General features: G+C 38.7%; 1 protein-coding gene across 2 annotated transcripts in view; it reads left to right on the top strand.

Moving 5' to 3' along the window:
* LOC117299805 (splicing factor 3B subunit 1-like) overlaps positions 1-12,952 on the top strand; it is a 39,704-nt gene that overhangs the window by 19,480 nt on the left and 7,272 nt on the right. For both annotated transcript variants that reach the window (XM_033783328.1, XM_033783329.1), the window contains one exon: positions 12,330-12,508. In XM_033783328.1, the coding sequence (XP_033639219.1) occupies positions 12,330-12,508 (179 nt within the window). The remainder of the gene's footprint in view (positions 1-12,329; positions 12,509-12,952) is intronic.

The following is a 12,952-nucleotide window of genomic DNA, read 5'->3' as shown; positions in this document are numbered from 1 at the left end:
TTTAGGAGAATGATTGACCCTATTTTTAAAAACTAAATCAAAACATACAATTTATTATACATTCTGCTTTGTGTGCCGCAATTACCTCAAAGGGATGAGCTGCTTGATGCATGCACAGTGTAAGAATTTTAGAAAGCGGGTGATCGTCGTCGGACAGCCTTCATCACATGCAATTTTCAAAACGAACCCCCTGTTATCCCCAAATTTTGGCCCTACATAATACTTTTTCCATCAAGAACCATTTTCATGAATAAGTGATTAAGAGGTTCCGTCGTTAGAAAATTAGTTTGCAATAAAAAAGTCGAGATTCAACGATCGGTATCGCCCAGTGAACTTTGCCACGCATTGTGCACGCCCTCAATCGGCAAAAGTTGTACATGTTAAGTTGAATATGCTTCAAGGCTGTACATTGTACAGACCTGCCAACCTGTACGCATTTTGCGTACCATGCACGCATTTTCACCCCTGAGTACGGTGGTACGAGATATTCTGCAGAACGTACGCAAAAAGCTATATCTATATCGCGGTGTTTTAAAACTGCAGCACGAACGGACAGTTTTGTTCTCAATTTAATCAACTGTTATTCGTTCAACCCCAAGTGCAAAAACAACAGATCAAAAACACCCCACATCCGAGTGATAATTATGCGCTTCGATAAAAAAGAGGTTGTGCTTAGAATTATTTTTTAAATTCTTACTCCCGCTGGAAAACTAATAAACCAATGCGTAACAGAGGGGGTGGGAATGGCGCATACCAGTTTGGTCAACCTGGTATAGTACATGTGCAGCCTTATGCATGGATGTACATGTACATGTATGTGCACACAACGCACGTGTTCGGCTCGAATTCGTTCGGCGTCGCCGTGTGTTTATACTATGCAACATGGACGCCGAGCGAAGGCGAAGTGTCAGTGATGGGGGAAAAAGTACTCCTCCACCCGGAAAAAAGAGAATGCATGCTCCGAAGAAGTTTCTTCCTAAACGTGGAAAATAATGCATTTTGCACAGTGCACGTGTGCAGTCGGCAGTGCACACACTTCATTTGATTTAGACATCTCACTCAAAGAGCGGCAGCAGTTTAGGTCAGGAGGTAGTCATGTTATACGACACGATTTTTCCCAACTCCCGAGAATTTGGGGAGAATAATGGAAATTTAATGGCCTGTAATCTTTGTATAAGCCTGATAAGGGAAACAAATGATGAATTGAAGCATGCCTGAATTGAAGTGGAACTGGAAAACTCTACGGTGGGCTTTCGTTTGTCCGTTTACTGGGCAACCAAAGCTGGATACCAAGTTATACTATTTGCATGCCAAGTTTAAGTTACTAATAATTTAGGAACATTGTTCAACAGAGCTTGTCAATGAAATTAATATATGTTATGGATCAGAAATGTGTGAAAATGGGCTCACCACCCATAGGGAAACCCCTGGCCAATTTTTTTGTGATATTAAAAAAAAAAAAAAAAAAAAATATTTGCCCCTTCAGTTTTAAATCCTTGATCTAGGCATTTGGAACATAGTTTCAGCAGTCAACTGGTTATTTCTTTTTCATTTTTTTCCCAGACTGTTAAGGTCACGAGCACAAAAAGTCAGAAAAGACCACACAAACTACCCCTAAGATCAACACAGATATCATGATACACCTTTTTTTTTATTTTATGAAGTAGCCTGTATTTTGTGTGAATATGATATATAATTACATTAAATGAATGGTTCATCTAAATGAAGTGGTCCATGGTTTTTGCTGACTGACCGTAAGCATTGTGCCATATGCCGACGTGCACTGGGCGATCTGGTTTATGCCGCTGCGATAATGTGGTACTCAATTTTTTTTTAAAAGGTTGGCAGGTCTGCATTGTACTATTCATACTATTCTACAGGAGTGTGGCACACACTGTGTGGCAATTCTTTCTCGTTCGTGAACATGCGTTTTGTGTTGGAGTCTATCAACAGCCAATCACAGCGTGCGGACTGTTTATGCACTGTGCATGCAGTGGGTATTTCCATGGGCGACAGAACGAGTAAGAATAAGGGGCCCTTTTTTGAGACTTTCTCACACTACCAGGGATATGATTTCTCCAACTTTAAATGGAAATTCTGGTTTTTTATTAACCCCCCCAAAAAAAACAAAATACAAAAGTTAATAAATAAATCTTCTTTTTCTTTTTTAATAAATAGTTTATAACTAAAATCAAATTCATAAACAAATGAATTTAAAACCACATGGAACACCCCAAATTGCAGAGTAGAGCTTTCAAAGCCAAAGATAGGTGTATACACCTGGCTTCACTCTCGGAACCTTTCGCGCTCGCAAGCTTTCACACTTTGAACTCATAGTTACTCGTACTCATTAATCTTTTCCACTGCTAAACACATCTCTGCACATCAGTCATTTGTTATAATAATAACAGGGATGTGATTTCTCTGTTTTAACCGGAATTTCATTGTTTTTTTTATCAAACTCATAACAAAATGAAGAACAATAATAACACTCCAGATTTCAGAGTAGGTCCTTTACAAACAAAGATTTAATGTTAATATTGGGCTTCATGCTCGCAAGTTTTCGAGCTCAGAGTTCGGATTTGCTCAGAGTGCAGGTTTTTTTTTCTCAATTGCCTACCCCATCCCTGTAATAAAGACTTGTTTAAAGGATTTGGGTACTTTTTCAAACTGTCCATAGATTTACATTAAACATACAGGGTTTGAAGATAGTGATAGTGGAAAGCTTCCCTTCAAATATTACTTACTGAGGTGCTGTAGTTTTTGAGAAATGAGTAAAACAATGTCATGAAAATACGTTTGTAAATGCTTAAAATAATTTTCGGCTCATGAGACGAAAATTATTTTCATGACATTGTTTTACTCATTTTAATATTTTATATGTTGCTGTACAATAGGATTGTAAATTTCATGTATTTGTATATACTTGACGAATAAACCATTCAATTCAATTCAATTCATTTCCCAAAAACTACAGCACCTCAGCACGTACTATTTTCAGGGAAGCTTTCTATTATCATTATCTTCAAACTGTGTAAGTTTAGTGTAAATCTGTGGACATTGTGTTTTTTGTCCTACAAAAGTTACATACACCCTTTAATAATAATAAAGACGGTGTTCAAGGCACAGTAAACCAAAAATAAAGCAGACACAGCAAAGTTAGTCTTTAAATACCTGAGACAAATTATAAGTTGAGAAGAGATTTGAATTTGTGGTACAAAGACAAGATTTAAAGCCATTGGACCCTTTCGGTACAGAAAAAAAAAAAAAAAGTTCACAGATTTACAAATAATTTACAGGGTTTACAGAAGGTAATGGTGAAAGACTTCTCATGAAATTTTAGTCCATGAAATGCTTTACTTTTTGAGAAAACAGTAAAACAATATAAATTCTTGTTAGCGAGAATTACGGATTTATTTTAAACACATGTCATGACACGGCGAAACGTGCGGAAACAAGAGTGGGTTTTCCCGTTATTTTCTCCCGACTCCGATGACCGATTGAGCCTAAATTTTCACAGGTTTGTTGTTTTATATATAAGTTGTGATACACGAAGTGTGGGACTTGGACAATACTGTTTACCGAAAGTGTATAAGGACTTTAAGCTTAAGTGGTAGAGTTCCAGATGCGAAAAAGATCTGTCACCCCAGGAGTGTCGAGACTTGGTTTCATTGAGGAGATGCATGAAACCTGGTCGAGTGTGTTTTCTATGCATGGTTTCTTTCTCATTAAAAGATCTACTCACTCTACTAAAAGGGGCGATAAAACATTATTACTCGCTGGACTTCATTTTGAAGGGTATAGAGATCCTGTGAAAGTATATATGCTGGTTATCTTTCTCATTACTTTCTCTTGAACCACCCATATCGGGATGACACTTTGTTTGTAAACCAGCCACCAGCACTTACTGATACCCTGATTTTTGACCCGGACAATGATCAAATTTTTTTGTTTTGTTTGGACTTAGTCAGCCACGAAGGCCAGAAAGAAATTTGCTTTTTACAGGGTGTACATTATTGCCCAGTATTGACCCATTTCACCTGACGTCATCATCAGAAAAATCTTGAATGCGCCATACTGGAGGGCAATTTCACTGTGCGTTTTTATATATATATCTCTATGCTGTGCGTTATGCAGTAAAGTGTGCATTTGAGGCGACGCGGCGTTAATACACGTAAACCTAACTGCCCACAAACATGGTGAGCGTGGCATTGGTCGCCGCATGTGATGCGCGTGCAAGGGGTCAATAGTCAGTATTTTATCAACATACATGTACTAAGAGGAATACGGTAGTTTACAGTCTTCTAAATCAAGAGTTTTCATCTTCTGGACAAGCTTTGAAAATTGAAACACAAAAGAAACAGCAAATAATGACTATTTTTTGTTGTTTAATTTCATTTCATTTAATTCCATTTAATTTCCCAAAACGTTTTCAAAAGAGCTTTACAGTCTAAATACCATTAATTAATCAAATAAAGCGATCAAAGATATAATCCAATATAAATACAACAATGATGGCATTGGGTGCGTGAGATTAGCTTCCCCGGGTAGACCCAAGTGTCCTTCGTAGCTCTGAACAGATTTGACGTCATTCTAGGGGCTCCCCCTAGCCAGCCTCAAGAACCCTGCTCATGGAGCGGGTCACTTGGGGCTGACTGAGGTGCACGACGTCACAACAAAAAAACTTTCTCAATGGCCACCATGTTGTTTGTAATTCAGCGGGATACTTTCTGTAAGTTTAACTAACATGTTCACCCCTTAAACAGCCGTGTGCTTCATTCTTGTATCGACATGGACTTGTAAAATAATTTCACATTGCAGTTCTACCATGAGAATAATTATTTTACGATCTTTTCCTGAATCCATGGATGTTCTGTACACAGTGAAAGTAGTTATGGTCGGCTGACCCGAGAGGCATTGGTGTGAATGTTTGGGCATTCGACTAGCTCATGTCAGGGGCTCACCCAGATGAACACACTGGGGTCGACTTGGGGAAAGCTAATCGAACGCTGCCAGTGTGTCACTTAGTCCTTGTATATTTTTGTTCAGGAAATGAATTCGGGAGCAATGTTTTGTTATATTTAGCTGAAAGTTATGTGAAGTGTTGCCACCGGTATGAACTTCATAATCAACTCTAAATTGGAACTTATTGAAACATTTTTCATCATTACCATCGCTGTACTTTTTTGTGCACTCCATTACTTGAAATGTATGTGTGTGTTTTTGTGTTCGTGTTTTTTTAAGTAAACATGAATGAGAATTTTTTTTAATCGTAAATACGTACAAGATAATTATAAAGTGCTCTAAGGAAAGTACCACAGTGCTGTACACACAATTAACAATAAGCAAAGATAAATAAACATAATAAGTAAACAAATCAATTGAACAAGTAAGTTTTTAGAGATTTCTTGAAGACTGCTAGTGAACTAGAGTGGTGGATGCTGTATGGTAAATTGTTCCAGAGTTTGGGGGCAGCAGCGTGGAAGCTTTTTTCCCCAGTAGTCTGGTATCGGTTGATGACCGAAGGTATCCGTTAGGTTTGTACAACTGAATGAGATCTAGTCTATTTAAACCGATAATTAAAAATTTAACAAAATAAAAACACACCCCAAAAGTTTCCAATTAAAATGAATGTTGAAATAAACCTCTTCAAATGTAACCCAAAACCAAAAAGCCAAAACTCTCTTCAACTATTTTGGGACATAGTTAAAGCTAAATCTAATGAAATGTTCATAAGAAAACCCAAAATAAAAAAGATCAACTGATTTTAAAACAAGAAGTCTGGTTCTTTATTGTAACGTCTTTTTGTTTGAAAACAGTTTTTATTTAAACTTGACAGCCAGATAAACTTGAGTTTTTATCATAAATCTATGCCTCTCTACCTTTGAAAGAAGTAATAAAATCATGTAATCTTTAAACTACAGGTTTGTTTTAGAGACCTTTAAGCATCATGCTTACAAGTTAAGCTGAAAAGTAATATCTTTTCAGAACTTCTAAGTGAAGCTGTCTCTTAAAGTGATGATGCTTTGTATGGCTTAACACTTGAGCCGCTGATCAAACAGTTTCAAGTAGTAAGGCATACTGTTTTCAATACAGCGCTGTACATCAGGAGGAAAGGTTGCCAAATCAGGAAGTTCACTTTCATGAACTGGCTTTTTGAAACATGTGGTGTTTCTAAAATTATTTGGGGTGTCTAGATTTTTACCAACGCTCTTGATAATACTGCTCATCATCCATTGATCTGTGACACTTACTCCAGCTTCCCAGGAGAGAAGAGAGTCGCTGTAAGGTATTCCTACCCTTGAACAAACAGCTGACAGTATCTCTTTGGGATTTTGAAGCAGATCATCAGAGTCTATGATGATGGGATCTGTATCCAAGTTGTTTTCTTTCATGTGTTGCCACAGATCGGCGATTTCCTTGTAAACCTCTCCAGGGTGGCTTTGCTCCTTAAAATGTAGATCAAGTACAGGATCCTCAGGTTTGACCTGTCCGCCAAAAAAGTTTATTGCCAATTTCTTCCAGGATGGGAAGACCTTATAAGGATCCCTGATCAAGAACATGTGTTGATAGCCCTTCGGAATGAGGTCGTATCTCCCAGTTATATACTTAGCCAACTCCTTAGCAATGATGACTTTTTTACCCTGGTAGTCTGCCTCAAGTTGTCGCTGGACCCACTCAAAGGAGCCGATTGAACTCTTGAACCCTGACCCTGGTCCTTTCAATAACCCATTGCCATCCAGCTCAATGCCTTCATAGGTGGGCTCAGTAGAGACAGTAGGTCCACCAAGTCTGTTCGTGTCTACTATGCCTGCTGCACTGGTATAGAGTTCGAAGAGAATCTGAGAATCAGGGATATTGCTCAAGCTCCTGAGAAGTACTGAGGAACAAGATCGTGGTACCGCCCAAAGTAGAACTCTAGTTTGATCGCTCATGTTGGACAATGCTATCAACAAAAGAAAATGAGAGAGAGGCTCATTTTGTTTTCATCTTCCGATTTAACATAAATCATCATTTACAAACTTGAGATTACAAAAATCAGTTGAGTTACGGGGGGGGGGGGGGGATTATTTTTGTCGGCTTGAAATTCAATCCATAATGTGCTGTAAAATGTTGTTACTGGCATGAACTTCATTATCAGCTTTTGTTCTAAATCGAAACTACCTGAAACATTTTTTTATCAGTACCAACGCTGAACCTTGTCTTTTAAAATTCAGAACTTGAAATATTTAAAAGTAAATGAATGAGATTCTAAATGAGGTTGTTCATGAACCCTGTGTGGATCAGGCATGAGAATCTTCCGGTTTAAACCGGAATTTCATTTTTATTTTTTTTCCTTTCAAAATGGTCTCCGAGTTTGATGTGAATTTGATATTAAATTCTGGGGTAGGTTTCTTGGGGGTACACATTTGGATTTCTCTAATCCCTCTTCTCTGATCAGACAATGTAAGTTTACCTTCGTAATCGTATAATATCACGGATCCACGCGGCGTTCATGAAAAAAACCCAGTACCTAAACAATAAATTGCCGTCGAGCAGCTGGCCCAATGGACCCTTCCCATGAAATATGCTAATTACATTCACGCATGCGTACAGACCCTGTTGGTTGGCAAACACCATAGAGTTGTGCACTAAGCAGACGCGCAATCGCGTCTGCGTCACGCTCCCATTAGCCGTGTACAAAACAGCGCAATGTTCCCTCATTTTGCCAACCAAAACATTAGTGCGCACGCGCTATGTGCAATTTACATATTTCATGGGAAGGGTCTATTTACGGCTAGTATTCTTCCTTGCATCGCGCATGCAGAGTAGCAGCGTATAAACAGATGTATAAACTTGTCTCATTCCTCACTTGGTTCATAGCGGTACGGTTCAATAATATTTGCGTGTAAAGTGCTTGCTGCTCTGCAGCAAAGATAAACACGTGTGGAGACTTTCGAAAGTCTACTGACAAAACAATGCACGTGTTTTGCACTCGTGCAGGTTTGTACATGAACTCGACGCGGCACGAGTCTGAGATCGCCGGCAGGCCATGGGGAAACTGGTACTTATTATTGCCTCACAACCAGCGAAAGATATATTGGGAACCAGCGAACACACCGACGTCCGGACGGTGGTGCTTATTTCATTGGGGTCGAATCTCAACCTCGTTCCAGTTATATCCTATGCTGAATAACAACCTCTTTTCAAAAACACATCACTCTCGCCAAATATATATATATTTTTTAAATGTGCATCGCCGACGGATCGTTAAAATCACAAACATTTAATTGCAAAAGATTTTTTTGTACACAACTGAATTTCAAGAAAAATGGTGGTTGTTGGTGGAAAAAAGCATGTTCAAGGGCTCAAATAAAAGATAAGATCGTAAAAAAAATAAATTAAAAACCTTTTTTTTTTTCTTTTCTTTTTTCTGGAATCGTAACAAAATCGCAGGCGTTCCCAAAATTGTTTGAATTGTTTGAGCTTTACATTCCATATTTTCCATAAAACTTATTAATTTTTGTTAAAAAAAAAAGGAAAAATCGTACAAAAGTAGCTCACTTCTACCTGGAAAAATAGGTATCAGAAATGCATCAGAGACCACCACAGAGCTTCTTAAATACCCAGAGCTCCCAGGGCCCTTAAGCGGGCCCTGAACCCCGACCGTAAAGAACTTCGCGCTGCGCGCTCGTGCTGTGTGCTTTGTCACACAAATGATGGAATATTAAACATTTCCAATAAACTTAAATTTGTTCCTGTTTTTTTTATCATGACCCATTCTCATGCCTGGTGGGTTAAAAGCAGTCATCAATGTTGCCTTGTGCTGATTTTTAATGTTTGAAGCCAAAGAAACATGTTTACATACCTGAAACACCTCTTTCTACAACAATGAGTCCCTGATGTCAGTGTGAAGAATGAAGAAAGTCAAGCTCAGGTATCTGCAACTTGGGATGACCTGTTTACTTCCTCACAGAAAACATGTCAATATACTATTGAGGCGTACACATTCTAAGAGTAAGTCTGTTTGTATGACAACAGAAACTACACCAAAACTATTAAATTGGCGGCACTAATCAATGGGCCTGGTATACCAGCACAACCAAACATGTATTACATAATACATAAACTGACACCATATACATAAACTGACAAACCTGCAGAAGTTTGAGATCGATCGGCCATCTGTGTCACAAGAGAATAGTGAAAAAAATGATTACAAATTGTGCATTGCATGCAAGGTTGTAGCTAGGGCAAATTGGATGCCGGCTAATTTTAAGAGATAAAGTCGTCGGTCAAGCTCAGGTATCTGCAACTTGGGATGACCTGTTTACTTCCTCACAGAAAACATGTCAATATACTATTGAGGCGTACACATTCTAAGAGTAAGTCTGTTTGTATGACAACAGAAACTACATCAAAACTATTAAATTGGCGGCACTTATCAATGGGCCTGGTATACCAGCACAACCAAACATGTATTACATAATAAATAAACTGACACCATATACATAAACTGACAAACCTGCAGAAGTTTGAGATCGATCGGCCATCTGTGTCACAAGAGAATAGTGAAAAAAATGATTACAAATTGTGCATTGCATGCAAGGTTGTAGCTAGGGCAAATTGGATGCCGGCTAATTTTGTCGAGAGCTTGGTCGAGAGGGTGGGTGTATGGGGGCAGTGTTGCGCCTCATAACCCAGTGGGATCAACATGGGCAGCGTCTTTGGAAGCTGAAGGGTTTTAGGTTTTGTTTAAGCTTTGATGGATTCCCCAGGCTCTATCTTGCCCATTTGTGCCTTGACATAGTCATTGTCGGAGGAAAAAAACATGCCCAGGGAGCCATAGAAAATAATACTTATTAAGTTTTAAAGTAAAATGTTAGGGTAAAACTTATAAATAAAATATATTCTGTTTACGATTTAAATCCCATCTCAAAATAGGGTAGGTAGACTACTACACTAGACAGAATTATTTAGTGTTGAATTTATCAATTGAAAAGCTTGCAGTTGCATACATTCATCAGCAGGCAATGCAGAGTGAGAGACAAGTTCAGAAACACAGGATGAAGGGACACATGTCCGATCACTGCCACAAAATCTTGACTATTCCATTTCAAAAAGGAGCACATTTTGTAAAATAGAAAAGCCATGTTTCACCGAGTTATATTCATTGACAATCTCTGAACGAAGTGCATTCAATAAACTCAAAAATTGATTCTTGTCATTTCATTTATTTTTTTGTTTTGCACAAGTATTCATACTAATAGACAGGAAAATCATCAACCCTACCTTCACTCTGAAAATTCTAAATACAAATTTCATGCAACTTGGACAACTCCACCAACCTTGTCTGCCCATCAGATTAACTTTTTTGTTCAATCGCCCACCGGGCAAGTCAACCAAAATTCACGATCGCCCTCAGGTTTTTTTTCACTAGCCTGCTACATGTACAGTATGATAATAAAAAAAAACTAAACTAAAGAAACAAAGAAAAAAAAAACACGGAAGTGAAGTCCCTAAAAATGGACGAATTTATCTCTTAATTTATGCCCTAGATTAACAACAACCATTTGAATGAACTTTTGGTTTGAGAATTGTTTGTTTTTGAACATGTTCTGATCTCCGTTTGCATCTCCGTCAACAACACACATTGATAAATAATTCAATGAACTTTGGCCCGCAACGCCCTCTGTTGGCAGAAGTTGTCCATGTTATTAGCATTCCTCCAAGGCTGTGCATTGTGCACACAGTCTGCAGGCGTGATGCACAACGTTCGCCAATTCTTTACTCCGTTCGTGAGCGTGTATTGTGAAGAAGGCTAGCCAAGAATTCATGAATATGGATTTATCAACAGCCATCAATGGCCAATCACAGCGTGCGGAATCTTGGTTAAAATGAACTTCAGACTGTGTGTGTAATGTGCTGTGCATGCTGCATGAACCAGTGGGCGACCGTGTGAGTTTTACCATGTGGTTTTGTGCATTATGTATACTATACGCACGCCGGGAGATTGTGCGTGATTTTTTAGTACTCCATAAACTCGCAGCATTTAAGCGGCTTATTTTTAAGCAACAATCACGGAGAAGATCGCGGTTCTGAAGAGAAAATTGTTTTGATTGTTTTTACAGAAACAAAATACACATCTAATTAGGAGTTTACCATGATTGCTGTCTTTATTTTTCACTTATTTCAATGACTTTTCAAACAATTGTACATAAATTTATGCTGGTCGGAGTTCGATATTTTTTGTTGGATCCCGGAAACCTTGATTGCATGATGCCAAAACAAAAAGGAATAAAACGCTCACTGAGCGATAAACTCCAAACGCGAAATACGATTATTTATTTTTCATCAAATATGAAATTTCAGACAGAAATATTTCAAGGGATGTTTTCTACTATCATCACCATTAGACCGTGTAAGTTTTATGTAAATCTGTGATCCCTAACACACCTAAAAGGTTTTTACTAGAATCAATCCCTAACCCAACACAATCCAACAGCTTATACCACCATGTACTGGGAACTGTACCCAATCAAACAAACAAATGAAACAGTCTGCTCAAAGGGGAGAATCCACAACCTCACAAACTCCGACAGGCCTTCTTTGTTTGATTTTGTTGGAGTGTGTACACATGGTGTGTGTACAAAAAAATCAGTGAAATCACAGAGTACCTAATACAACATAATCAAACAATTATGTATGTACACTATTTTTTTATGTGGAATAAAATTTTGTTAGGGCTCAGTTCATCACCTCAACCTTCCCCACTCAAACAAAATTACACATCAGTAGACCTTGGAGGATAGAGCAATGCCAGACAATACATTTGACACATCCACCATACCCACTCAATCAAATCTCAACAGCACTGCTAGATAGCAATGATACACAATCCCACAGAATCAAACGCCCAATCCTCACTGGACCATACCTGATCTAACAATAATGATTTATTATTATTCACTAACTCACACCTCAACCGTGAATACAGTATTTTCTAGGGCGCCAACATGCTCCCCCCCCCACCCCAACCTGCAATAAAGAACATGTTAATGCAATGACTATGAGTAACATCAATTTTCGGCAAGAGCCACATGTGGTATGTCCACCCTCCTCGTAGGGTACATCTATTACTAAAGCCTTGACTATGGCTGAAACGCATTGGTCTTGAGGAATAAGGAAGACTGATTGATTTGACAAAATTGCCTTCTCGGGAGCTGAGCCCTGGTATTGGAATCTAACACTTTAATTTGCGACCCAAGAATAAATAAATGATATATGTCTGATGTGGCTGTGCTTTACAAGGATGATTTATTATTATTGATCTTTCTATGTTTCTTCAGGAGAAACTGATGGGTCATCTTGGGGTGGTGCTGTACGAGTATCTCGGTGAGGAGTACCCCGAGGTATTGGGGAGCATCCTGGGCGCCCTCAAGTCTATCGTCAACGTCATCGGGATGCACAAGATGACACCCCCAATCAAGGATCTCCTGCCGCGGCTGACACCGATCCTCAAAAACAGGTATTGTGCAATAAAAAAGGGGGGGGGGTTGTCTTGTGTCGTCGAAGGTTGTCGCAAATTTGTCAGTTTTTGAATTCTGATTTCTGACGGAAAGAAAAAGATGGAACGTGGCAAAAGGCGTGCCATGGCTGAGCGGTTAAGCTCCAGTCCGGTGCTCTTATAAGGGCAACGGATTCAAGCTCATGGGCCCAATTTCATAGAGCTGCTCAAGCACAAAAAGTAGCAAAGCACAAAATAATTATGCTTATAAGAATGAGGTTACCAGCCAAAGTCCCATGTTGCATGTATATTTATGACCAGTATCCTGCTAATTTCTGCTAAGCAGGAATTTATTAGGCAATTTTTCCTGCTTAAGTAGCTCTTTGAAGTTGGGCCCTTGTGTTTCTGATCAATGCCCAACTTCACAGAGCTGCTTTATAAGCACTGAATATTAACAAATTTCTG

Source organism: Asterias rubens, chromosome 15, assembly GCF_902459465.1.
Source record: "Asterias rubens chromosome 15, eAstRub1.3, whole genome shotgun sequence".
NCBI classification, from domain to species: Eukaryota; Metazoa; Echinodermata; class Asteroidea; order Forcipulatida; family Asteriidae; genus Asterias; species Asterias rubens.
Note: the sequence above shows the minus strand (reverse complement) of the source record. Positions and strands in the feature narration are given on the sequence as shown.